This window comes from Prionailurus bengalensis, chromosome A2, assembly GCF_016509475.1.
Source record: "Prionailurus bengalensis isolate Pbe53 chromosome A2, Fcat_Pben_1.1_paternal_pri, whole genome shotgun sequence".
In the NCBI taxonomy this organism is placed as follows: domain Eukaryota; kingdom Metazoa; phylum Chordata; class Mammalia; order Carnivora; family Felidae; genus Prionailurus; species Prionailurus bengalensis.
Window position 1 is genome coordinate 3,576,138 of NC_057348.1, and position 25,402 is coordinate 3,601,539.

General features: G+C 56.9%; 1 protein-coding gene across 3 annotated transcripts; it reads right to left on the reverse strand.

Annotated features, from left to right (window-relative positions):
• Positions 1 to 987: 987 nt before the first annotated feature.
• On the reverse strand, positions 988 to 20,048 carry PLIN3 (perilipin 3). 3 transcript variants are annotated; one of them, XM_043586258.1, is made up of 9 exons: positions 19,930 to 19,992; positions 17,365 to 17,549; positions 17,143 to 17,227; positions 13,607 to 13,805; positions 13,383 to 13,465; positions 9,895 to 10,192; positions 5,146 to 5,345; positions 3,671 to 3,796; positions 988 to 1,849 (listed from the first exon to the last, which is right to left on the reverse strand). In XM_043586258.1, the coding sequence occupies exons 3-9, from the start codon at positions 17,209 to 17,211 to the stop codon at positions 1,505 to 1,507; spliced, it is 1,320 nt and encodes a 439-aa protein (XP_043442193.1). In that variant the 5' UTR covers positions 17,212 to 17,227; positions 17,365 to 17,549; positions 19,930 to 19,992; the 3' UTR covers positions 988 to 1,504. The 3 variants fall into 3 exon arrangements, with proteins under 3 accessions (XP_043442193.1, XP_043442194.1, XP_043442192.1); XM_043586259.1 differs by lacking the exon at positions 17,365 to 17,549 and having other exon boundaries at positions 988 to 1,846; positions 19,930 to 20,048; XM_043586257.1 differs by lacking the exon at positions 17,365 to 17,549 and having other exon boundaries at positions 19,930 to 20,048.
• Between the last annotated feature and the right edge of the window lie 5,354 nt (positions 20,049 to 25,402).

Genomic DNA, 25,402 nt, shown 5'->3' on the forward strand with positions numbered 1-25,402 from the left:
TGTAAACTATGCTGGGGTGCCTGGCTGGCTCAGGGGGTAAGGCACTGGGGTGCTCTTGGGGTCATGGGTTGGAGCCCCATGTTGGGGGTAGAGCTTGCTTAGGTAATTAAAGAAAAATGTAAACTGTCCTTAGCTCGTGGGCCAGGCCAGCACACAAGCAAACACCCGGCTCTTTGGATGGTGAGGGCTTGTGCTTGTACTATAATCACTTTGTACGGGGACTGCGTGTAGGAAGTATTCATCATTAAGTTTGAGAGGCAGGGTTTCTGTTGTATCTAATTTTTTTTTAACATTTATTCATGTTTGAGAGTGAGAGAGACAGAGCATGAGCGGGGGAAAGGCAGAGAGAGAGGAAGACACAGAATCGGAAACAGGCTCCAGGCTCTGAGCGGTCAGCACAGAGCCCGATGCGGGGCTCGAACTCACGAATCAAGAGATCATGACCTGAGCCGAAGTCGGACGCTCAACCGACTGAGCCACCCAGGCGCCCCCGTTGTGTCTAATTTTGAATTTGTGCTTGCATGTTCTTTTTCTTGTATTGCCCCCAAACGTGTTCAACCTTCTTGAAAAATTGAGACACAATCCACATAGAGCACGGAATCCGTGTTAGGGGTAGAACACAGTGATTTGGTACGTGTGTGTATTGCAAAACGGGCACGAGACGTTAATGTCTGCCAGAGCTACGATTTCTTTCTCCTGATGAGAAGCGTTCAGGTCTACTCTAAAAAGAGTGGCAGGTTTTGGTGGCGCCTGCGTGGCTCGGTCTCCTAAGCGTCCCACACCGCAGCGCGTGGCCTGGCGGCGGTGGGGGAGGTGAAGGATCCTCCCGCCCCGCTCTTCTCCTGGCCCAGGGGCTGGACGAGAGCTCTGAGCCCCACTCCGGATCTGGCCCTGTCCTGTTCCCGTCCTCGCGAGCCGAGCAGGGAAGCGGGCCGAGGCGGCCACCCGCGGACGCCGCGTCGCTCAGCTCCTGGGAACGCATGCGCGTGCGCACACAGCCTGTACTCCGCTGCAGGTGAGATTTATTAAGGCAACGGTGACACTCCAGGCGCCCGCGAGCGGCCGGGCAGGCCCCAGGGCCCCCCCCGCCCCCCGTCTGCTCCGGAATGGGTCTCAGCGGTTCCGCCTCCACCCCACACCCCAGAAGGGCCACTTCGCAAGCCAGAAGTCCAAGTCCGTTAGCTAAAGGCGGATATCCAGGGGCCTTGATATAGCACAGGTGGGATGTAAGAAACCTAGCCTTTGTTTCTAAGAAGAAAAAATTTGGAGGGGGCCTGAGGGCCCTCTAGAAAAACTCTGTTTCTGGGAACCTCCCCCTAATGACTGATGAAGGCAGGCAGTGCTTCCTCCGAGGCGGCAGAGGGCGCTCCCCGACGTGGTAGCTGAGATGGGCCGGGAGGAAGGGAAGAAACACGTTCCAAGCGAGGCGAGGGGGCGGAGGGTCCAGCGCTCGTGCTGACCCCTCAGGGAAAGACTAGGTCCCTCGAGCCCCCTTCTGACTGTCCTATTTCTTCTCCTCTGGGGCCTTCTCAGCGACTCCCGGGGCAAAGGGTCCCACCAGCCACATGATGGGCGTGTTCTGGGCCACGTACTCAACCATGTGGTCAAGGGCCTCTCGGGCCTTGGCCACCTGCTCTCGGCTCTGCGTCAGGATAGTGCTGGACAGGTCCTGGAAGGAATGGACGCCAGAAAAGGTGGCCTGGAGGCCCTCCACCTGGTGGCGAGCCTGCTGAACCTGGTCCTTCACGTGGGAGGGCAGCCCCTGGATGCTGGAGCCCAGCGAGGCACAGGTGTTCTGCAGCTGCTGGGCAATGTCGCGACACATGGTAAGCGTCTGGGACTCCACCTGCTGGGAAGGGGCGGATAGTCAGGAGCATGTTTTGGGATCCAAAGCCCGGGGAGAGAAAGTGGGGGTTCTCCTGCCCACCTTCCAGAAAACCTTTCCTTGGCTGGCGAGCCCGTCCAGCACGGTGGTTTGGGATCCCAGCTCTATTTGAGTTTTGAGCCAAGTGACATAGACCCCAAAGTGAAAAAGAGGCACAGTCACTTCGGAAGACAGTCCGGTGGTCCCTCAAAACGTTAAGAGTTTCCATAGGACTAGCGATCCGTTCCATTTCTAGGTATCTACCCAAGAGAAATGGAGACACGCGACCATACACGGGCTGGGGCTGGTCACAGGACGTGATCCACAGGAGGCAAAAGTGGAGACAACCCAGAAGCCCATCAACTTGTAAACGGGTAAACAAAACCCACACAGGGGAACGTCACTGGGCCTCGAGCGGGAGCGAGGCGCCCACCCCTGCTGCCCCGCAGTCGGACCCTGAACACACGACCCTCAGGGAGGGAACCAGACACGGGAGGCCCCACAGAATGTGAAACGGCCAGAACAGGCTCATCCACAGACAGGAAGGGGGTTCGTGGGTGCTGGGGACAAAGAGCGTCTGCTAAAACGGGGACAAGATCTCCTTTGGGGTTGGTGGGAACGTTCTAAATGCACTGTGGCGATGTTCGCACAGCCCTGTGAACACGCAAAAAACCACTGCATCATCCGCATGGGTGAACTGTATAGCATGTGAATTATATCTCAATAAAGCTTTTTTTTTTATATATCTCAAGACGTTTTTCAGGTTTTTTTTAAGAGGACGTCTGGAAGAACTTTCCAGGCAGGAGCTGTGTGGTGGGGGAGACGGAAGTGTAAATGCGTGCATCGGGACCTTAACACCCCACCCCCACCACAGGGGGGGGAAGAGAGCAGGCTGGGAGGCAGGACTTTGCCCTCAACCCGCCATCAGAGCGCTCGGGACTTGAACCTGACAGGGAGGTGCCGACCAGAGTCAACACCCACATCTCGAGGTTGCCATGGTCAGCGGTGGGGGAGAAGGGAGAGGGAGGAGGATGTAGGTGGTTTGGGTCTGAATGCTAACAATTTTGCACCTGCAGAGACAGCAGGTGATATCTTCACAAATGCCATTTTTTGAAGGGTTTACTATGTGCTTTATGTAGCAACTCAATTTCTTTTATAGACGTATGTAACTCACGGACCAGAAAATTCACCCTTTTAAGTATATAGTTTCGTGGTTGTTAGTACATTCACAAGGTTGTGCAACCACTGCCTCGAATTCCAGAACATTCCATCACCCACCAAAGAAGCCTCCTCCCCCTGAAGCAGTCCGTCCTGACCCCCTCCCCAAGCCTCTGACAGCCTTGAGCCCCTTCCCGTCTGTGGATGAGCCTGTTCGGGGCGTTTCACACACGTGGACTCACACCCCGTGGGGCCTCTCGTGTCTGGTTCCCTCCCTGAGCGTCGGGTGTTCAGGGCCCGTTCGTGGGGCGGCAGGTGTGGGCGCCTCACTCCTGCTCACAGCTGAGTGACGCCCCCCATTCATAGTGGACACATTGGCGCTGGGACAAGGAGAAGGGAAACACGGCAGGGTTTAGAGTTCAGCAGGTGGAGAGGCGTCACAAGTGTCCTGCAGTTCAAAGCAACACCCACACCTAAAGGAGGAAATCAAGGTGGGCTTCCTGGAAGAGGTGCCGTCACGTCCTAAAGGTGGTAAATGGCTGGAGAGGCTGTGGAAAGCCTTCCAGGCAGGTGGGTCCATCCGACAGAGGCGCGGAGAAGGAAGGAAGTCAGGGCCCTAAGGATCGCACAGGGACCCCACGTTGGTACCTCTGGTTTGGCTGGGTTCTCCTCGGTGCCCCGGAGCTCCTTCTGGTTCCAGCTGAGCCACATCTGGTGCAGTTTCTCCTGACCGTCCACCAGCTTCTGATCGACTCCGTGCTTGACGGTTTCCATCTGGAGCAGGGGAGGGGAGAGAGAGAGAGAGTGAGAGGCTGCCTCCAGCCCCTGGCCAATGCCCGCGGAGCCCCACACGCGTCCCAGGAGAGGCAGGAGTCCGGAGAGAGGCCCAAAGAGTCGTCCTTTTATCTGGGAGGAGGTGGTCTGTGAAGGGGAGGAAAGCGGGGCACTGTGCTCACGTATGCTCTCCCCGCTGTGGTCTCGTCACCGACAGGGGCACATATGTGCCGCTTGCAAAGGGAGGGACCACACATTCCCTGCACCTCCTCCCATTTCGTCTGCTGCTCCTTGTGACTGGGCCCGGCCCCGAGACTGGCTTTGGCCAACGGAATGTAGCAGAGCCTTGAAAACCGTTTCAATGGAATGTTATTCAGCCTTAAAAAGTCAGGACGTCCTGCCACCTGCTACCGCGTGGAGGGACCCGGAGGACACCGTGCGCGGTGACAGGAGCCAGACACAGAAGGACACGTCCCGCGTGACCCCAGGCACGGGGGGTCCCCAGAGGAGTCCCATCCACCGAGTCAGAGAGTAGATGGTGGGAGCCAGGGTGGGGAGTCCGTGCTTCATGGGGACAGAGTCTCGGTCTAGGGAGACGGAAAGTTCTGGAGACGGATGGCGGGGGCGGGTGCACGACAGTGTGAGCGTGCCTGATGCCGCTGAGCTGTGCGCTTGGAAATGGTTAAAAGTGGCCAATCTTACCCCAATCAAAAATTGAAGAAAAAGAGGGAGGAGGGGCACCTGGGTGGCTCAGTCGCTTAAGCCTCTGACTTCGGCTCAGGTCATCTCGCCGTTTGTGAGTTCAAGCCCCGCATCGGACCCTGTGCTGACGGCTCAGAGCCTGGAGCCAGCTTGGGAGTCTGTGTCTCTGTCCCTCTCTGTCCCTCCCCTGCTCATGCTCGCTCTCTTTCTCTCTCCCTTTCTCACTCAAAAGTAAATAAACACTAAAATAAAAAAAAAATTTTTTAATTAAAGAAAAAGGCGGGGGGGCGCCTGGGTGGCTCAGTCAGTTAAGCGTCCGACTCTTGATTTCAGCTCAGTTCGTGGCTCTGAGCCGACAGGGCAGAACCTGCTTGGGATTCTCTCTCTGCCCCTCCCCTCCTCTCTCTACAGAAAAAGAAAAAAAAAAAAAAAGAGGGAGGAGCTAGCACTCAGTACAGGAAGCTCAACAAAGAGAGAGAGAGAGAGAGAGAGAAATAGGAATTCAGCTCCTTAGAGAACAGATAGAAAAAAGCCTGGCAGGAAGGGGCAGGATGTGACCGCACAGTGGCGGGGGCAGGGGCTGGGGGGTTGTGGGCGGGGACTGGGGGGATGTGGGCGGAGCCCCCGGGGCAGGGGCGGGGCCTCACCAGGCTGAGTGCCTGTGCCAGGTGGAGCAGGGCCTCCTGGGCCCGCTGCCGGGTCAGCTGCAGTTTGCCCAGAGAGTGCGCGTAGGCCCGCTGGCGCAGCCGCTCCGAGAGGGAGCCCAGACGCACGAAGTAGCTCTGCTCCTGCCGCTGCTGCTGCACCGACGCGATGTCGAAGCCCTCCAGGGACGTGGCGAGGCGGGCTGCAGGGAGGAAGGAAGGACAGGCGCCGTGAGGGCCGGGACCCGGCCGCGTGTGCCGCTCAGGCTTCGGCGAGCGGCCCTCGGGCCTGCACGCACCTGGCCAAGTTGTGCCCCTCGCAAGCTGTGGAGCCTTGGAGCGAAGGGGTCCCCCGCCTTGCTTTTCCCCATCTGCAAAATGGGCATGATGAGAACCCCAGTTCCCAAGATCGAGAGGCCTTGGAAGGGCACGAGGGTCTGCAAACCCCGGCCCTCGGGCCAAATACCACTTGAACCTAGGAACAAAGTTTTATTGGCACACGGTCACGCCCGTTCATTTACCTATCTTCTGTGCTAACAGACCTAAGTAGTTGCAACAAAAACTGACCCACGAAGCCAAAAATATTTACCGATCTGGTTAAGAAAATGTTTACCACCCCCTGCTCTAAAGTGATTGTGCCACGCAGCCTCAGTTTCCCCTTCTGTAGGGCCACCCGAGTCAGAGGTGCCTGAATTGTGGAATCTGAGCTACTTGCGTCAAAAAAGGCGCACAAGTGAGCATTTCGCGATTTTTGCTAGCGGTTTATAGCAGATGATTTGGCTTTCTGTTTTCAGTAAGTGATAATACCCATCTTTCTAAAAGAACCTTGAAAAGCTGATTTAAAGAAGGGTGTTAAGGGGCGCCTGGGTGGCGCAGTCGGTTAAGCGTCCGACTTCAGCCAGGTCACGATCTCGCGGTCCGTGAGTTCGAGCCCCGCGTCGGGCTCTGGGCTGATGGCTCAGAGCCTGGAGCCTGTTTCTGATACTGTGTCTCCCTCTCTCTCTGCCCCTCCCCCGTTCATGCTCTGTCTCTCTCTGTCTCAAAAATAAATAAACGTTGAAAAAAAAAATTTTTTTTTAAAAAAAGAAGGGTGTTAAATAAATAGCACAGGGAGCACGAACACACGGCCAGGGTAACACAACGGATGACCTCTGGTGGGGCAGGAAGAGCCTGATTAAGTGAGGTCCCCATTTTAAACACGTATTTTTGCCGCTGCTTCGGGCCAGGCACTGCTCCATCAACAAGAGACAGAAAGTAAAGGAAGGAAATCCCACAGGCTGCTGTTGACCCACAGCTCAATCAAGGTTAGCCTTCGATCAGGGGATTTCAGCGGTTTCTACAAACGCTAAACATTCCAGAAGAACAGACTCTAACCCAGGGGTGGATCAACTTTTTTGGCACGGGGCCAGACGGCCAATATTTTTGTTTTCACAAGCAGTTACACTGGCCCTACTCAGCTCTCCAGCTGTCCTGCAGAAGGGCTCAGACAACACGGACGCAGATGGGCGTGGCTGTGTGCCAATAAAACTTTATTTACAAATGCAGGTGGTGGGCCAGGTGTGGAGTGGGGGGGTAGTCTGATACAGTCGGCTGGGGAGAATGTCATTTCATGACATTTCAAAAATGAACAGCAGGGGTGCCTGGAGGGGGTGGGGAGCGGGCTCAGTCGATTAAGCGGCCGACTCTTGATTTTGGCCCAGGTCATGATCTCACGGTTTGTGAGTTCAAGCCCCAAGCAAGGCTCTGCACTGACAGAGTGGGGTCTGCTTGGGATTCTCTCCCCTTCTCCCTCTGCGCCCCCCCCCTCCCCGACCTTAAAATAAACAAACATTAAAAAAAAAGAGAACAGCAAGCATACACGTGGGACACTCGGGCAGAGAAAACGACCTGCGTTTCGAGAAAAACCGACCTTCCCATCCCCCCACCCAAGGCGGGTTGCAAAGACTAACCCACACTAGCAACGTTCTCAACCTGCCCTACTGCAGTCCAGAACTTCTCCGTGGCCCCCAGGGGCCCTGGGGCGCTGCCCTTGGAAGTGAATGTGGCTCTGCTGTTTTAGGCCAGGATGTCTGGCAGGATCCCAGCACGTCTGAGCCAGCTGGCAGGGCCCTGTGGAGCTGGCAGGTGCCCTTGGCAGAGGGGAGGAGGAGAGGGAGGAAAGGGGGCTGTTTTCATGGTCTGAGTCCCCGAGCACATGCCTGTTTCCGCCACGCGGCTACAAACTCCTACCTTCACCCACAGGCCACCCCAGTACCACGAGCACCCGTGTGCACAGTGACCTCATCCTTAGTGGGTGGACAGAAAGTACAAAAAAGCATCGCTGGTCAGACGGATCCGTTCTCCGCAGTGGCCTCCGGGCCTGGTTCAAGACCTTCCTCCAGGCAGACATTGCTGCTCCCACGGCTGACTCTACCTGACTTCAGCACCTACTATCGGCCGGCAGGTCCCTTCCTTCAAGAGGTTCAGGGTCACAGGGGCGCCTGGGTGGCTCAGTCGGTTAAGCGTCCGACTTTGACTCACGTCACGATCTCACAGTTTGTGAGTTCAGGCCTCGCGTCAGGTTCTGTGCTGACAGCTGAGAGTCTGGAGCCTGCTTCGGATTCTATGTCTCCTTCTCCCTGCCCCTCCCTTGCTCTCTCTTTTTCAAAAAGTAAACACGGGGAAAAAAAAAAGTTTCAAGGTCAGGTTTTGGACACTCAAAGGACACAGGACATCTGCATTCAAACCACATGCTTCAGGGCTTAAGATCACCAGCCCGCCTGAATCATCGAGTTTCTCCAGAAAGCCAACGACTACCACTTTGCACTGAGGATTCCCAGGGAGGATCACGGAGACGCAGAGCCAACTCGAGGAGGGCCTCCAGCTGGCCAAAAGCAATGGGACAAGTGAAATGTTGATAAAGCAAATGCGTAGCATTAGAATATGTCATGTAAGTCTGCGCGTTCCAACCAGCTAGCCCCGCGCTCTGTGTTTCCTCCGCGAGCTGTACCTGGGGTGATTAACAGTGCAACAGAGAACTTTCCCCAGGGAAGTTCCCCAGCTAACAGAGAAAGAAGAGATACTTAGAATAGTGACGTTTTGCAATTCCAATCGTCAACAGAGGTGCTAACCCACCAGGGAACCACATGGTTCCCTTTGCATGAATGTTGCAGAACAGGTGAAGGAGGGCGTCTCACCTGGGAGGTGAGTCTGCCCCACAGGGGACGCTGGGTAGTGTCTGAGGACATCTGTCTCTGGCCAAAGTCGGATGGAGCACGGTGTCTAACCTACACGCAGCCCCACGGGCCCTCGTTGCCGTGGGCACCAGAGTCCGCATCGCGGTGTGGCAAAAGTCCTTCACGAATGTGCAAAGGATGAAAAACCAAAACACAAATGTCCCAAGGACGGCTGCCCCCAGAATGTGGGGACAGGACCACAAGAGGACTGTGGACCACAGATAAGACCGGCTGCTTTGTCTCAACAGTTTCATCCCCCGCTTGTCTGTCTTCATTCCTGCTCCCGCCTGGCCTAGCCCCTATCACGCCCCCAGGGACCAGCAGGGTACCCTCCGTCCTGCCCCTGGATCCGTCCTGCCCCTGGATCCGCTGGGCTCCTGCCTTCACCGGCACCGCCCGCCCGTCCGTCCTCCCCGCAGCGGCCACCAGGGGGCGCCCGTGAGCACCCAATCAAGTTCCGCTTCCTCTGCCCACAGCCCGCCAGGACTCCCACCTCCCCAGGGGAAAAGCCCAAGTCCTCCCCACGCCGCCAAAGGCCCTGCAGACCTGCCCTGTCCCCTCCCCTGGCCCTCCCCTCCTCCCCCTCTCTCCCTCGGCCACTCTGCCTGTTTCTCTAACACACCAGGCAGGTCCTGCCCCAGGACCTTTGTTTTCTACACCTCTCTCTGCCCTGACAGCCATGCAGCTTGCTCCCTCCCTCCCTCCCTCCCTCCATTCACCGTCTCAGAAACATCTACCCCACCCTCCTCCTGGAATTCTCTCCTTTGACCTGACTTCCTTATACTTTATACAGTGAGTTCCTTGAGGGCAGAATTCTGTGCACTGATGTATCCCCCCAGGACTTGAAAGACAGTCAGGAGGCAGGTGCTCAAGGAACATCTGAATGGACAGATAAATGCCTGGGGCGGGGGGTGAGGGGAGCGACAGAGGAGAGTGATTTTACGCTTGGGGTTGAATGCCTACTGAGCACCAGGCCCCGTCCTAGACAAGGGGCACAGCAGTAAGACCAAGACAGAAGCGTCTTCCACTTCGTGGAAGTGATGAGAAGTGCCAGGCGGAAAAACCAGAGCCCAGTGAGGAGGGGGTGGGGGGCAGGTTTTAGGACACAGTATGGACGAGGGAGACGGCAACTGTGGAGGCTTCACTGGGAAGGTGGCCTTGAAGCACAGAGCTGCAGGCAGAAAGGAACTACCCTTCCCGATGTCTAGGGGGAGGACGTTTCCAGTAGAGGGGATAGCTGGTGCAAGGGCCCTGGGGCGGAAGCATGGCCGGAGTGGAATGAATGAGGGGAGGGCGGAGCCCTGAAAGGCTGTGGGCAGAGGTCAGCACCTGACTGCGGTGCTCACGGGGGCCCTCTGGTGGTTGCTTCAAAGAGAACAGACATCGGGGGCCAGGGTGGAGGCCACCGCCCTGGCCCAGGTGGCCGCAGGTTCAAGGAGACACGGCAGGGTTGATATGGCACTGAGGGACACACCCTAGGTGGCCGCAAGGAGGGGGGAGGTCTGGGGAGGGGTCCGGGCCCCAGGGCCGCACTCACCGAGCTCAGCGTCCGTCATGGGCAGGTGGTTGTCCATCCATTCCTCGGACTTGCCCAGCATCGTGTCCACCCCGCTCAGCACCACCTGGCCCACCCGGGAGCCCATGACCGACTGGACGCCACTGGCCACCACAGACTTGGTGGCATCCACACCAGTCCGCACAGCGCCTCGGGTCACATCGACCGCCTCCGTCACTCGGGTGGCCACTGTGTCCTTGGCGCTGGACACGGTGTTGGACACGGCTTCTCGGGCCCCCGAGACCTTGGACGAGACCAGCTCCTTGGTGTCTGCCAGAACCTGGAACACAGGCCGGCATCAGCACCCCCGTCCTCCCTTCATACCTGGGTCCCCCCACCCCTGCGCCCCAACCTCCGGGGAGGTCAAAGGGAGGACTGCCCCCTCCTGGGCGAACGCACAGGGGTCAACACTGAGTCTGGCAGGGAAGGTCCTGAGCTCCAGAGCCTGGGTTGCATCCTGGTTTGATAGGTCCTAGCTGTGTGGCCTCAGGTAACTCACTCCACCTCTCTGTGCTTCGGTTTCCTCATCCACAGTGTTACGGGCCGCAGTGTGAACCGTAATCCCGAAGACCTCAGGATGTGACTATTTAAAGAGGTAATTAAGGGGGCGCCTGGGTGGCTCAGTGGAGTGTCCGACTCAGGTCACGTGACTCAGGTCACGATCTCGCGGTTCGTGGGTTTGAGCCTTGCGTTAGGCTCTGCACTGACAGCTCAGAGCTTGGAGCCTGCTTTGGCTTGTGTCTCCCTCTCTCTCTCTCTGGCCCTCCCCCAGGCTCGTATATCCCAGGAGAAGCGGGTCCAGCACGCGGTGGGCATTTGTGGATCAACGAGTGTTGATCTTCTGGAATCTAAGCAGATCTATGTGCACAGAACTCTCGGGAAAGTTACCAACCAATCACTCCCACTCCCACTCTTTCAAGTTGGCATCCTGCCAGACACCTAGACCTCTCGTGTCCATGGGAATTAGTTCTTCTTGTTTTTGAGACAGAGTGCCAGTGGGGAAGGGGCAGAGAGAGAGGGAGACACAGAATCCCAAGCAGGGTCCGGGCTCTAAGCTGTCAGCACAGAGCCCAACATGGGGCTTGAACTCACGAACCATGAGATCATGATCTGAGCTGAAGTTGAACTCTTAACTGACTGAGCCACCTAGGTCCCCAGAATTGGTTTCTTTTGGGTGGAGAAAGGTGCCCACGGGGGCGGTCACGTAGCTCATGCCGGCCCAAGTTCGAACCCCAGCTGTGGCACTGCCACATCCCATAGAAACCGGGAACGCTGCCATTTCCTGGTGTGTGTGTGTGTTAGGGGGTGACCTCATAAGGCCTGGAGTCTGGACAGCGCTGTGCCTCTAAGTCAAGAGCTGGGAGGGGCTCCGTTGGATGGCCTCGTAGAATGTCACCCTGAGCTCATCCCTTCTATAAACGGAAGGAATGTTGGCCTCATGTGGCACCAGCAGGACAGAAGGACACGACTGCCCAGCCCTTAGGAGGTGGCTCATGCCAATATTTTTCCATTCTTCTGTGAACTGGGCAATTTCCACCTTCAATGCCCAGCCTGTTAATGGTCCCACACGGCAAAAGCGGAGACTGGGCGTCCACTACGTGCCAGGCTATATGATGGGCACCAGACAGAGCAAGAAGCAGTCTGTGCCCTTACGCCACTCGGGGAGACGGAGCGGCAGCTAAAAAGCCGTTCAGAGGGCGGCAAACTTACAAGCCAACGCAACTTGGACACGTGACTCACAATCGCCAAAAGGTGGAAGCAAGCCACTGACAGGTGAAAAAATAAACGTGGTGCATCTGCACACTGGAATCTCGTCCGGCCTTAAAAAGACATCCTACCACCTGCCACCACGTGGATGGACCTGGAAGCCACTGTGCGCAGGGACAGAAGCCAGACACAGAAGGACACATCCTGCGTGACCCCACGCACAGGGGGTCCCCAGAGGAGTCCCGTCCACCGAGTCAGAGAGTGGATGGTGGGAGCCAGGGGTGGGGAGTCCGTGCTTCATGGGGACAGCGTCTCGGTTTGGGGAGATGGAAAGTTCTGGAGACGGATGGCGGCGGGGGGCAAGGGGAGCTGCAGGACAATGTGAGCGCGCTTGATGCCCCGGAGCTGTGCACTTAGAAACGGTTAAAGATAATAAATTTCATGTCGTAAAAAAAAAACTAAAGTATTATTATAGCCAATACTTTTGGCTATATTATTAATAATAATAGCATTGTTATTAGAGCCAAGAAGCGGGAACCACCTACGTGTCCGTGGCGGAGGCAGGAATAAGCACACGGCCACCGCGCACGCGCACGTCCACGGAGGAACGTGTCCACCGCGCACGCGCACGCCCACAGAGGAACGTGTCCACCGCGCATGCGCACGTCCCTCAGGTGCCTCCACCGCGCACGCGCACGTCCCTCGGCCGCGAGCAGGAGCGAGGCGCCCACCCCCGCCGCCCCCGCGGGCGGACCCGAACCCACGCCGCTCAGAGAGGGAACCGGACACGAGAGGCCACACAGGTGTGTGAGTCCCCGTGTGTGAAACGTCCAGAACGGGCTCATCCACGGACGGGAAGGGGGCTCGTGGGGGCCGGGGCGTTTGGCAGGAAGGAGAATAACGGCTAAGGGACGTGAGGTGTCTGGGTGATGGAATGTTCTAAAATGGGTGGCGACGGCTCCACGGTGTGAATACGCCCGAACCACTGAACCGTGGGCTTTTAAAGGAGCTCGTTGTGCGGGTTGTGACTCAGAGCTCAGGAAAGCGGCGCCGGTGTGCCAGAACGATGCTGGCTGCTGGCCACCTGCAGCCATTTCCATTTAAAATTAGTCATTGAGTTTCGCAGCCACGCCGGCCAACCTTCCAAGGGCTCGGCAGCCACAGACGGCTGGTAGTTTCCACACGGGACGCGGCGCAGGGAACGGACATGTACATCAGAGACGGTTCTGGACAGAGCTGAGCTAGAAGGACCTTCTTTAAGAGAGAAGGGAAGGCCTCTGAAGGCGTGGGATGAGAACGGAGGCCTGAGAGTCGGGTTCATGAAGAAGGAAGTGCACGTGCAAAGGTCCCGGGGTGGGACGGAGACGGAGGTGTTCACAGTATTTGCTTCCCCCCATCCCCGGCTCTCCCCTGAATGCAAGTTCCACAAGGGCAAGCACTCTGTTTCTATCACCGTGTCCGGTGCCCACGGGTACTGATGTTACTGAACCCTGAGTACGGAGGCTGGCGTGTTTTTGCCCCAGGCAGGGTGAGAGGCACAGCGCGGGGGGGGGGGGGGGGGGGGGGGGGGGGGGGGGGGGGGGGGGGGTCGAACAGAGCTGGCTGGTGTTCAGAGCATTCTTCCAGTGAGGGTGGTGGGGACAGACCCAAGAGGGGTCGGGGAGGAAGTGGTCGCGCGTGTCTGTTCTCGCTGAGATGGGACCCCACACTCCCCGGCTGAGCCCCCGCCCCCCCTGGGGCTCCCGATGGTGGAGGTCAGTTACCTTCTCCGTCTGCTGCTGCAGGATGGGCAGATTCTCCTCCAGCTTGTCCAGCCCCCTGTGGGCGTACTCACTGGCTGACGTGACTGCAAGAGACGGGGCGAGGCAGAAATCGAGACTGGGGCGCGGGCACGCCCCTCGGGGCCGGGGAGGGGCAGCGACCCCCCCCCCCCAACCCCGCCAAACAGCCAAGAGGTAGGCTCCGTGCTCGCCGGGGCTTTGCTTACTCTGGGGCTCCAGCTTGGAGAGGAGGGGCTGCGCCCCGCTGATGGCGGCCGCCGTGAGGGTCTTCACGCCTTTCTCGGCCGCGTCGCAGACGGTCTTGACGTGGGGGTGGCTCTCCTTGGTGGAGGCGTAGGCCGCCGACACCATGTTGCAGGTGGAGCTGATGAGGGGCATGCCGGCCACGCGGTCCACCACGCTCGGCTACGGGGACAGGCAACTCAGGGGGCCGCGCCTGGGACTTGGGGTGCCCTGCGATTTCGAATTTCCTCCCGGCCAGGAAACGGCCCGGCCCGCGCTTGCTTTGTGGCCACGTGGTTGCACCAGCCGGGGCCTGGGGGTTCCTTCCGCTCTGGGCTTCGTTTATCGCAGCCCCTCCCCCTCATCTGTTTGAACGTGCACTTGACACCCACTGTGGGCCAGTGACCAGAGACGAGAGCCCTGCGCAGCTGGGGTCGGCAAGCTACAGCCCGTGGGGGGCCCACACCTGATTTTCTTATTTAAAAAAAAAATTTTTTTTTTAATTATTTATTTTTGAGAGAGAGACCGAGACACAGAGTGTGAGCAGGGGAGGAAGAGAGAGAGAGGGAGACATAGAATCCGAAGCAGGCTCCAGGGTCTGAGCCGTCAGCACAGAGCCCGACGCGCAGCTTGAACTCCCGAACCGCAAGATCATGACCTGAGCCCGAAATTGGACGCTTAACTGAGCCACCCAGGCGCCCTGTGATTTTCTTATTCTTGTCTGTTTTTTCCTAACAGCTCTATTGAAGTAATTCACACACCATTAATGCCACCATTTAAAAACGCAATTTAAACAAATATATAAAAAAAAAAAGCAAGCACAATTTGGAGGGTTTTAGTGTTTTCACAAGGTCGTACAACCATAGCAGCTAATTCTAGAACTTTGTCATCACTCCCAGAATGGTCACTCCTTGTTTCCCCCCACCCTAGCACCCAGGAATCCACTTCCTGTCTGTGGATGAGCCTGTTCTGGGCGTTTCACACATGTGGACTCCCACCCCGTGGGGCTTCTCATGTCTGGTTCCCTTCCTGAGGGTTGTGTGTTCAAGGTCCGTGCTCCATATGGTAGCATGTATCAGTGTTAGGTTTTTTTTTTTTTTTAATTTTAAAAAAGTTTATTTTGAGAGAGAGAGAGAGAGAGAGAAGGAGAGAGAGAACATGAGTAGGAGAGGGGCAGAGGAGAGGGAGAGAGAGAATCACAAGCAGGTTCCACACTGTGATCACGGAGCCGATGTGGGGCTTGAACCCACGAACTGTGAAATCATGACCTGAGCTGAAGCCAAGAGTTGGACGCTTAACCGGCTGGGCCATTAGGTGCCCCTCATCTTAACCGTTTCTAAGTGCGCAGCTCAGTGGCGTCAAGCTCACGCACACTGTCACGCAGCCACCCCCAGCCATCCGTCTCCAGAACTTGTCCCCAAACTGAGGCTCTGTCCCCACGAAATATGGACTCCCTGCCTCCAGCCCCGGCTCCCACCATCTACACTCTGTCTCTGTGACAGGACTCCTCTAGGGACCCCCGTGAGTGGGGTCACACAGGACATGGCCTTCTGTCTGGCTTCTGTCACTGTGCACAGCATCCTCCGGGTCCATCCACATGGTGGCAGGTGTCTGTGCTCCATTCCTTTATGTGGCTAATATTCCGTTGCCGGCTGGTTTTGTAAATAAAGTTTTATTGACAGCCACGCCCCTGTTCATTTACATATTGAATATGGCTGCTCTTAGCCTATGGGAGCAGAACTGAGTAGCTGGGACAGAGGCTCAGTTTCCCCACCCATAACATGGGGGCGGGCATCCATTCCCGTTCAGTAGGAGTTGCAAAGATCACTCCTGTGAAGACACCGGCAGAAGACTCACAGGCACCGTGTGAACTCGCGTTTGAACGCACTTAACCGCCAGTCCCGGGAGGTGGGGCATGTTATTCCACTTTACAGAAGGGTTAACTGAGGCATGGAGGGGTTGAGTAAGTCACCCAAGATCACAAAACCAGGCAGCGGCCACTCTGGGCCTTAGACCGTCTGCCTCCAGGGTTTACCCACGAGGTCTCTTCAGGACTTAATCACCGATCTCCTGGGTAATCCAGCAACTCTGCTTTTAGGAATCTACCCCAGGGACAAGACTCACACATCCACACAAGACTCACCCATGAAGGTTCACAGTATTCCTGACGGCCAAGTTAGGTGGAAACAACCCAGATGTCCATCATTTGGTGAGTGGATTAAAGTAAAAAAAAAAAAAAAAAAAGTATGGTATAAGGTAGGTTTTAAAAAATTCATAGTTTCAGGGCACCTGGCTGGCTCCTGGAGAACATGGGACTCTTGATCTTGGGCTCGTGAATTCGAGCTCTGTGTTTGGAGTAGAGTTTACTTAAAAAAAAAAAAAAAAAATCAGGGATGCCTGGGTGGCTCGGTGGGTTAAGCATCTGACTCTTGATTTTGGCTCAGGTCATGATCTCACAGTTCGTGAGCTCGAGCCCCGAGTTGGGCTCTGTGCTGACAGCTCAGAGCCTGGAGCCTGCTTCGGATTCTGTGACTCCTTCTCTCTCTGTCCCTCTGCCTCTCACACACTGTCTTTCTCTCTCTCTCTCAAAAATAAATAAACATTAAAAAAAAAAAACATTTTAAAAAGGAAGGAGGGCGCCTGGGGCAGCTCAGTAGGTTAAGCATCCGACTCGATTTCGGCTCAGGTCATGATCTCGCGGTTTGCGAGTTGGAGCCCCGTGACTAGCTCTGCACCGCCCCCCTCCACCCACACACCCACCCACCCACCCACACACACACACACACACAGTTTTTAAAGGAAGGAAATCGAAAAGACAAATCCTGCGGGATTTCACTCACGAGGTACCTAACATAAAAGGTAATAGGTAAATTACCTTAAATTTACCATAAAAGGTAAATCTCAGTTTACCTATTCTGGACATTGCAGAGTGAATTTATAAAAGTGAATTTATCAAATTCACTCTGCAATGTCCAGAATAGGTAAACTGAGATTAGTGGGGGCCAGGGGCTGGGGAGGAGGGGAAGGCAATGGGAATGACTGGTAACGGGGATGGCGTTTCCATCTGGGGGGAGGAAAAGCTTCCGGAACTAGATGGCCGTGGCGGTTGCACGTGGCCAAGGTACTCAACGCCGCTGAACCGCGCACAATTCAGCACGGTATTTGTGTCGTTGTTACGTGTCGTTTTACCTCGGCTTCAAGCAAAGAACGAAGCACGGACGACCCACGATGTGGGTACGCCCCCAAAAACTTGATGCTCGGGGGGAGAAGCCAGACACGAAGGGGTCTCAGATCGCAGGACTCCACTTACAGGGAATGCCCGGAACAGGCAAACCCAGGGTGACGGGCGATTCGGGGCGGAGCCCTGCTCTCCCCCAAGCCTCTGGGGTTTCCGGTTCTGCCCCCACCCCCACCCGTGAGACACGTGTCCGGGGTGCGGGTGAGGGACCCTCACCCGCAGAAAGATCGCCGTTGACCTCCACGTGCTACCAGCAGGCCCCGCCCCCCCCCCCTCCCTCACCTGCTGTACCGGTTCTTCCGCTGTCACCGGGCTGCTGCTGACGGTGGCTTCTGTCCCGTTGCCAGACATTTCTCAGGAACAGGCACTGTGGCAGACGCACGGATCAGTCAGGGTACAGCGTGCCCTGTCCCTCCCCCCAGGAGGAAGTCCGGGTTCACATCTGCCCTGCGACCTCCCCCCTCTCCCCCCCGTTTTTTAGGGCCCTGCCTCCCAATCCTTCACCTGCACCCGTGGGCCCGCGCAGATGCGGGTGCCGGTTCAGCAGGGCTGGGGTGGGGACCCGAGTCTGCTTCTAAAAAGCTCTCAGGTGCTGCTGATGCAGCTGTTTCCAGGGCCACGCCTTCAAGGCCAACGCCAAGGGTTCCACTTTATCAACACTTCGGGGAGGCACCTGGGGTGCAAAACCTCTGTGGACAGCAATTCGCCCATGGCTACCTGCTTTCAAGAGCCATCTTCCCCTTGACCCAGAGACCTGCAGGGGCTGGTCCCTCACCTGCACTGCCACACGGGCAGAGGTGTATACCTGTTGTCGGCCACAACAAGGCACTGGAAACAACCCGGTTTCCCAGCAGAAGGGGCCTTGAGAAGACGGGGCACAGCCCCGGCTAGTGGCTACAGAGACCTACGTGTAACTGGCCGGAGACCTTCAGGGACGAAAGGTGGGGGTGGGGCGGCAAAGATGTCCTGCTGGCACAGAATCTCCAGACACAGGAAACTGTTAACAGTGGCCACCTTTCAGGGAAGATCAGGTGGCTGGGGCAGGCCTCTGACTTTGGAGCCAGGTAGGTAATATTACCAGTTCAAAAAAAAAAAAAAAAAAAAGCTAAGCATTAAAAAGAAAAAAAAATATGGAGCCCCTCGGTGGCTCAGTCCTTTGAGCATCTGACTGTGGCTCAAGTCACGATCTCAGGGTTCATGGGATCTGTCAGCACAGAGCCCACTTTGGATCCTCTGTCCCCCTCCCACTCGAGCTCTCTCAAAAATAAACATTGACACACACACACACACACAGACAGAGAGAGAGAGAGAGGGAGAGAGAGAGACAGTGCCTGCCCCCACTGCAGACCAAGTCAGGCTCCGGAGTGGCCAGGGAGGCTCCCCAGGTGAGTCTCCTGCACACGTTTGCAAGGTAGGACGGGAGCCCCAGGTGCGCTCCGTTTTTCTGGCCAGGCGAGGGCAGGTGGGTGTCACACCCAGATGGCAAGAGTCCCAGCTGTGCCCGTGCTATACTTGGTTGAGCAAGGAGCCTCCTCTCCCCTGGCCTCAGCCCCCTCACCTGCGAAATGGCGCTAAAGGTAGAGCCCGCCTTGAGGCTGGTTCTTCCGGTATTTCTGGGAGGAGCCTGTTGTGAACCCCTGACCTTGATTCTGAGTCTTTCCTTCTAGAGGAAGGGGGCCCGGCCACCTGGCCGCCGCACTGCCCTGTCCCCCCAGGCACAATCCAGCGAACGGATGTCCCGAGAGCACCAGTTCTGGGGTCCAGTTTGCAACTCGCTAGCGGTGGGAGCTTGGGAGAGCAGCACCCTCTGGCAGAGCCTTGCCTGCCCCATCTGTAAAATGGGGATAAGCGTTCCCAGCTCGGAGTCCCTGCAGATCGGCAGAGGGACTGCACATGTGGCGCTTAGCTCAGTGCCTAGCACGTAGTAGGCGGTCAATAAACAGAACCATCTCACACACATGCGAAGCCAGTCAGGAAGGAGCTCCTGCTTGTTACCAAGGTCCCCAGCTGGGAAGTGGGGCCAGCAGGTGCACTTGCCCCTGGTGATCATCACGAGTCCCATGATTTCCCCCACCTTCCCCGGAGCCTGAGCTCACCTGGGCACCTTGGAGGCCCATTCTCCCATTCCCTTTGCCCATCGATCCCTCCTGGCGCGGGTTTAACCAAGGGGCGGGGGCGCATTGCAGATGTCAGCGCCCCCGCAAAGTCCCTGGGGTCTGCAACCAGTCTGCAGCCGGCTCCAGCCCCCAGAACAAGAGTCAGCTGAAACGCTGCAGTTGCGCAGACGTCCAGCCGCCAGGGCATGCTAAGATACAACTTCCAAAGTTCCCAGACACCGAGGCCCCAGGCCCGGCCCTTGGACTCAATCCTGACATAGGTCTCAAGGACTCAGGTAATGGGTAGGCCTTCCCAGCCGCCTAGAGCAACCCATTGGCCACACCCACCCAAGGGAGGGGGGGAGCGGGGGCCGCCCGCGAGCTCCCCAGGGTCAGCTGGGCGACCAGAAACCGGGGTGTGGGAGGAGTTAAGCCCCCAGTTGGCAAATCCATTTGCTGGAAAGGGGGCTTTGCCAGGCAGAAAGACAGTCCCCCGGTTGGGGGCGGAGGAGGAGGGGTAGGGGCGCCCTAAAGCCCCGGGAGGGCCGATTTCCTGTGCAGGACAGGCTGCCGCTGCTCGCCTCCAAACTGCGTTTGCAAAGCAAGCACAGTTTTTGTTTTTGTTTAGAGAGGATGTGTTTTATAATGGGGACTTTACCGCCCCCCCCCCCCCGCCTTAATACTGCCACTTCTAGGGGCTCTTTCTGCCTCCCCCTAAAAAAGTCTCAGGAACTGAGAGGAGAGAGTTTGAAAGTCTGACTGTGTTCCAGAAATTGGATTTTTTTTGAGTGGGGGGTGGGGGGTGGGGCACTGAAAGAGACAAGAAAGCTCAGCCAGGGCTGGAGACCCCTCCCCAGGCCGAAGAGAGCAGCCGAGTCCCCAGGAAGGTCCTCCCCTCTCCTTCCTCCCCTGGGACGCCCCGGGACTCGGCGGACCTCGCCCCCCGCCTCCATGGGGCCCCCCCACCTCTCACCGCGGTCAGCGGGACGTGCAAGGCGCGACAGCCAGCTCGGAAACCGTCTGGGGCTGACCCCCTGGGGAGGCTTTTACACTCAAGGGGGCGGGCGCTCAGGAGTGACGGGCCGGAGGACCAATCGTATCGGGAGGCTGCCCGCCGTCAGGTCTCGGCCCCGCTCGGTCCGGGACGTTGGAGCCACAAGTGAAGTCCAGGAAGGCCCGGACTTCTGCTGGGCGCGCGCGCGATCCGCCCTCTGTCTGAGTCGAAAGGGCGCCCCTCCCGACCTCGGGATCCTATGAACTCGGCGCAGGGAGGTGCGATCCAGGTTCTGGGATCCCCACCCCCTCCCCAGTCCCCCCTTTTCTCCAGGGGCCGTGAGAACCCCAGAGATCGTTGCCTGATGCCCCGTCGCGTCAGGAACCGAGTCCCAACCCTGAGAAGGTGATGGAGCCAAGCTCGACCCAGCAATGTGAACAGAGCCTTCGCCACATAGGTGAACAGATAAAGAGTGCCTTCTGCCGGTCCTGACCTGCATGGTACCACTTAATCCTCCCAAACGGGTCCTTTATCATCCCCATTTTCAGATGGGAAAACTGAGGCCCAGAGACGGTCGGTCAAGGGTAGTGCAGGGATCAACTTCCAGATCTCTGACTCCTGGATCAACCCCTCCCTAAAGCAGCAACCACTTGGATTTGTTTGCACCCCACCCCCCCACCCCCCAATCATTTATCCTCTTGGTCTATAAACCAAAGTCTCAAACTCAGGTGGTCCAAAGGGCCAGAAGGAAGGAAGTGCCTCCGCTAAAGCGTTGGCAGCATGGCAGAGAGCGGCCCTATGGGACACCCACCCAGAGATTCCCACATCCACCAAGATTTTAGACTAAAGAAAGTGCTCTGCCTTTTACAAAAACCACTGGACCAAACAAAACCCAACTGGGGCTGTGTTCACCTCAGGAGCCACAAGTTTGCTACGTTATGTGGGGTGGGGTGGGGTCTCTGAAGCCTCGGAAAGAACAAGAAAACCAATCGGTATCTGTGACTGTGGTTTTTCGACAGTGACCACACTAGCACCATGCAGTAGAGCTTTCTGAGACGCTGGGAATGCTCTGGAATTCTGTGGCATTCAGTATGGTGGCCACCAGCGCCATATGGCTTTTGCACATCAGGAAACTGAATGTTCGCATCTAAGTAACCAAGTGCAGCTCGTCAGATTCTCAAGTGAGTCTGAGACCCCACGAGGGTTAAAGCAACCAGCCACAACAGTGACATGTTTCACATCGGCTGCTGGCCTTTTTTTCCCTACCCATTCGCGTTCCTACTCGTTCACTGAGCCATTTGTCTGGAGTTGCTGTGCTGGGCCTTGGGGACAGTGAGTAAAACTCACTGTCAGAGTGGCAGAGACAGACGATAAACGAGAAATGAGTGAAATACATAGTAGGTCGGGTGGTGGTGTTGCTGAGAAAAGCAAAGGACTGAAGATGGGAGAATGGGGGTGTGATTTTTAGTAAGGTGGGCAAGGGAGGCCTCCCAGATTGGCCTCTTAATGCAGAAGCGAGGGAGAAAAGGAGAGACCCCCCCTAGAGATCTGGGAAAACAGCACGTTCAAAGGCCCTGAGGCAGACCATGCTTGGTAAGTTGGAGGCCCCGCCAGGAAGTTGATGAGGGGGTAATGGAGGCTAAGAGTCCTGGGATGGATAAAGCTCAGAGAGGTTAAGTGAGTTGTCTAAGGCCATTGCGCATGTGCGTATGTGGGTGGGGGAGGGGACCGCACCACCAGCAGCGGCTACGCGACCAGAGGCTTTGTGCTCGCTTTTCAGCACCACTGCCTCCTCCTCCTGGAAGTCTTCCTGCCCACCTCCTCAGTCTCCCCCAGGCGAAGGCTCCCGGACAAAATAGAGGATGTCCACTTCAATTTGAATTTCTGGTCAACCAGGAATACATTTGGGGGGTATAAGTATATCCCGTGCACTATTTGGGATATACTCAGCGTTCAAAAATGATTCCTTGCTGACCGGAAATTCAAACTGAGCTGGGCATCCTTTTGATTTTTCTGTTTTTGTTTTTGCTAAATCCGACAACTCTACCCCCAAACTCACATCCCTCTCTCCGCCCCAGCCACGTCCTCCCTCTGTCACCTTCTCGCCTGGGTGGGCTCCTTGAGGGCAACACCTGTTCAGGATTATTCCCAGGGCGGGAGGTGAGAAACATACTGTTTTCTGAGCTATTTTATTACATTATTCAAAGGCCTGCCTTTAATTTCCCCCATTTTCTGGATGAGGAAGCTGAGGGTCAAAAGAGGTGATGTTCCAGGTCGAAAAACCAGAAATGGGTAGTCGGAATTTGTTTGAGATCTCAATGTGCCTTCCTCCTCCTCCTCCTCCTCCCGGCTTCCCCTTCCTCTTCTCTAGGCACACTTTCCAGTGGAAAAGCTCCGAAAACTCCCATTCTTTTGAGCCGAGTCTAGAGGAAGGAGAGACAGACCAGCGTTGTGCCACTAGGTGGCGCTGCTGGTCCCAGATTGGTCTTGGCTTGGCCCAGGTGTCCCCTCCATCCACAGTCTGACCCTTCCCTCCTTCCGTCCATCCATCCATCCATCCATCCATCCATCCATTTATCAAACATCTCTTATTATGTGTGAACCAGGTCAGGCCTGGCTGCGAGGACCTAGTGATTCACTGCATATTCAGTCATTCAGCAAAGAATTATTAAGCACCTGCTGTGTACCAGGCTCGTGCTCGGCAGCCCTGGGGATTCAGCCTCTACCGCCTTCAAGGCACTTGTAACCCAGCAGGGAGACACTTGCCAGGGACTAGAAGGGCTGCATTAAGATTTTCACAGCACTGGGGCGCTTGAGTGGCGCAGTGGGTTAAGCGTCTAACTCTTGATTTCGCTCAGGTCTTGATCTCGCGGTTCATGAGTTTGAGCCCCATCCGCATCGGGCTTTGCACTGACAGTGCAGATCCCGCTTGGGATTCTCTCTCTCCCTCTCTCTCTCTCTGCCCCTCTCTCCCCTGCTCACGCTTTCTTTCTCTCTCTCTCTCTCTCAAAATAAATAAACTTAAAAAAAAAAAAGACTTTCACAGCCTTAAGGCACTTTGGAGTCCCTCCCTCCATGAAAAAAATATTGCAAATGACCTTTTACAGCTTGCGTTCGTTCTTTTCTTCTGATTGTAAGGTAAGTTGAAAAGAACCATTTCCACGGGCCCTTAAAAGTGTCATGGGTCCTGGGTCTTGGGTCTGACGAGTAAGTTGGCTCTGGCGCCCAAGGGTCAAAAATAGAGGCGATTGGGCCGCGTTGGAGCTACACAGGCACAGTGGAGCCCAGAGGAGGGCTGGACCCAGGCTGTGGGTGGTCCTGGGAAGCCTCCAGGAGGAAGTAACTTCTAGGCCGAGTCCTGAGAGAGAGGAGGAATCAGCGTCAGGCAGGTGAAGGCACTGGAGAGGTATTCCAGGCACAGGGAACAGAGAGTGTGAAGGTGCAGAGTGAGAGGCTGGAGGGTAGAATGTGGTGGGGGCAGGGTGTCAGGGAAGAGAGACCGAGTCCGACGGTTCGGGCAGGGCCAGGCTGACAGGAGCCCTGAGGACATTAGGGAGCCACAGAAGGTTCTGAAGCATGGTCAGCAAGGGCGGGTGGGAGGGAGCACTGGAAAATGTCTCGGGCCGCCTTATGGATAAAGGAAATCAGGAAGGGGAAAACGAGTCACCTGCTTGAGGGAAGTCTTACAGAAAAGGTGGAAGTCATAGAAAGGAGGAGAGGGCAATACAGGAGGACATTCCAGGCACCGTGATGAATTACTCATTCAGGAAGTGTGTATTAAACACCTCTTGTGTGCTTTGCTGAACAGTGGTGAAACAGAAAACGGCCGTCCGGATGAGGTGTACTCCAGGCAACAGGAATACCTGTGCAAAGGTCCTGGGGCAACACTGGACTGCTGTGTTGGAAGAAGGGCGAAGAGGCCCGCCCAAGTGGCCAGAGCAGAGCAATCCAGGGGGGGGAGAGAGGGAGGGGACGAGGCAGGTAGGCTAGGGGAGGACCTGGGCTTACACCCCGGTGGGGTGGGGAGAGGCGGAGGTGGGAGCCCTGGAGGGCTGTGGGCAGAGAAGAAGGGCACCTGACTCAGGTGGGGGCATAGCTGGGGTCTTGAACAAGCAGGAAGCTTTTGGGCAACCACGGCGCCTTCTGGGAGAGGGGGCTGGGAGCCAGGAGTAGGGGTTGCTTGGAGCCCTGCTGAGGAAGGGGCTTCATCAAGCAGAAGCTTTTGGCCTTTATCGTTGAAACGGGGGATTGAGAGGAGGGAGGCCCTGTTTAGGTCTCTGGGGAGGGGGGTGGAGTCTTCAAGAGGCAGAGAAAGGCAGGGGTGAGGGCAGGGCAGGCGGGAGCTGATGGCCCATGACCAGGCCTGCAGGGAGGGTGGGGGTAGGTGGGAGAGACCACGGCAGGGAGTGGGCAGGCCATGGTTCAGAAGGTGAGGTTGACTCGCGCCTGTGGGGAGGGACCCAGGGAGGCGGAGGCCACCTAGGCCCTCCCCGGGGCTGGGACCAGCGGAGGAATGAGTTTGGGAGGGCGTTGGTGAGTTTGGTTTTGCCTCTTTGAGAGCCCGTGGGTTGCAGATCTATCCAGTAAAATTACAAGACACCCAGTTACATGTGAATTCCAGATACGCAATGAATAGTTTTTAGCATAAGTATGACCCCGATATCGTAAGGGACATACTCATGCTAAGAAATGTTAGTTTCGCTGCGCGTCCTGTATTTTTCCTGGGAGCCACACCCCAGCCGCAGCAGACCTGCCTACGACTTCCCCAGCGACGCAGCTCCAGCCAGTGGCTGGACAGTCTGACCAACTGTGGCCCGATGGCCAGAAGGCAAGGTTTTGTCTCCTCGTGCCGGCTCGCCGCGGGAAACCGGGGGTCTTTTAACATGCAGGCCCTGGCCTGTCCCCGCCCCCCCCCCCCCGCCCGCCCTCATGGCGCCAGCTGCCCGCTGTCCCCTGCACGGAGGTACGGGCTTGGGGGGAGGGGAGCGGCTCTGAGAACCACTGTCCCCTGGGCCGGCCCCTCCCGGGCCGGTCAGGTCCCACTGGGCACCGCCAGCCCCAGAATGCCAGGCCAGGGGTCCCGGCAGAGGGAAGGGCTCCGTGTGGCCTCTTTCCACCCAGCTCTGGTGGCCCGTCCAGCTCAGAGCCAGACATCTGAGGCCCCCTGGCCTTTCTGTGAAGTCCTGCAGGCAGAGCGGGCTGACTTCCTCGTCAGAATGTGCCGGAAGGACAGAGGCCTAGGGGCGGTTGACCAGGAACTAGATCCCTCAGGGCCACAGCCACCCCCTGCTGCCCCTACACTGAGTGGCCTTGTCTGGGGTGGCCAGGCCCAGCAGCTCAGGGCCTGGCCCGCCAAGCGTCAGCTGCCAGGATGTGCCAGTCACGTTGGTGGGGAAAGAACACCCCGTTCTTGGCTCTCCCGGCTGCCCCTTTGTTCACAGGCAGAGGTGGG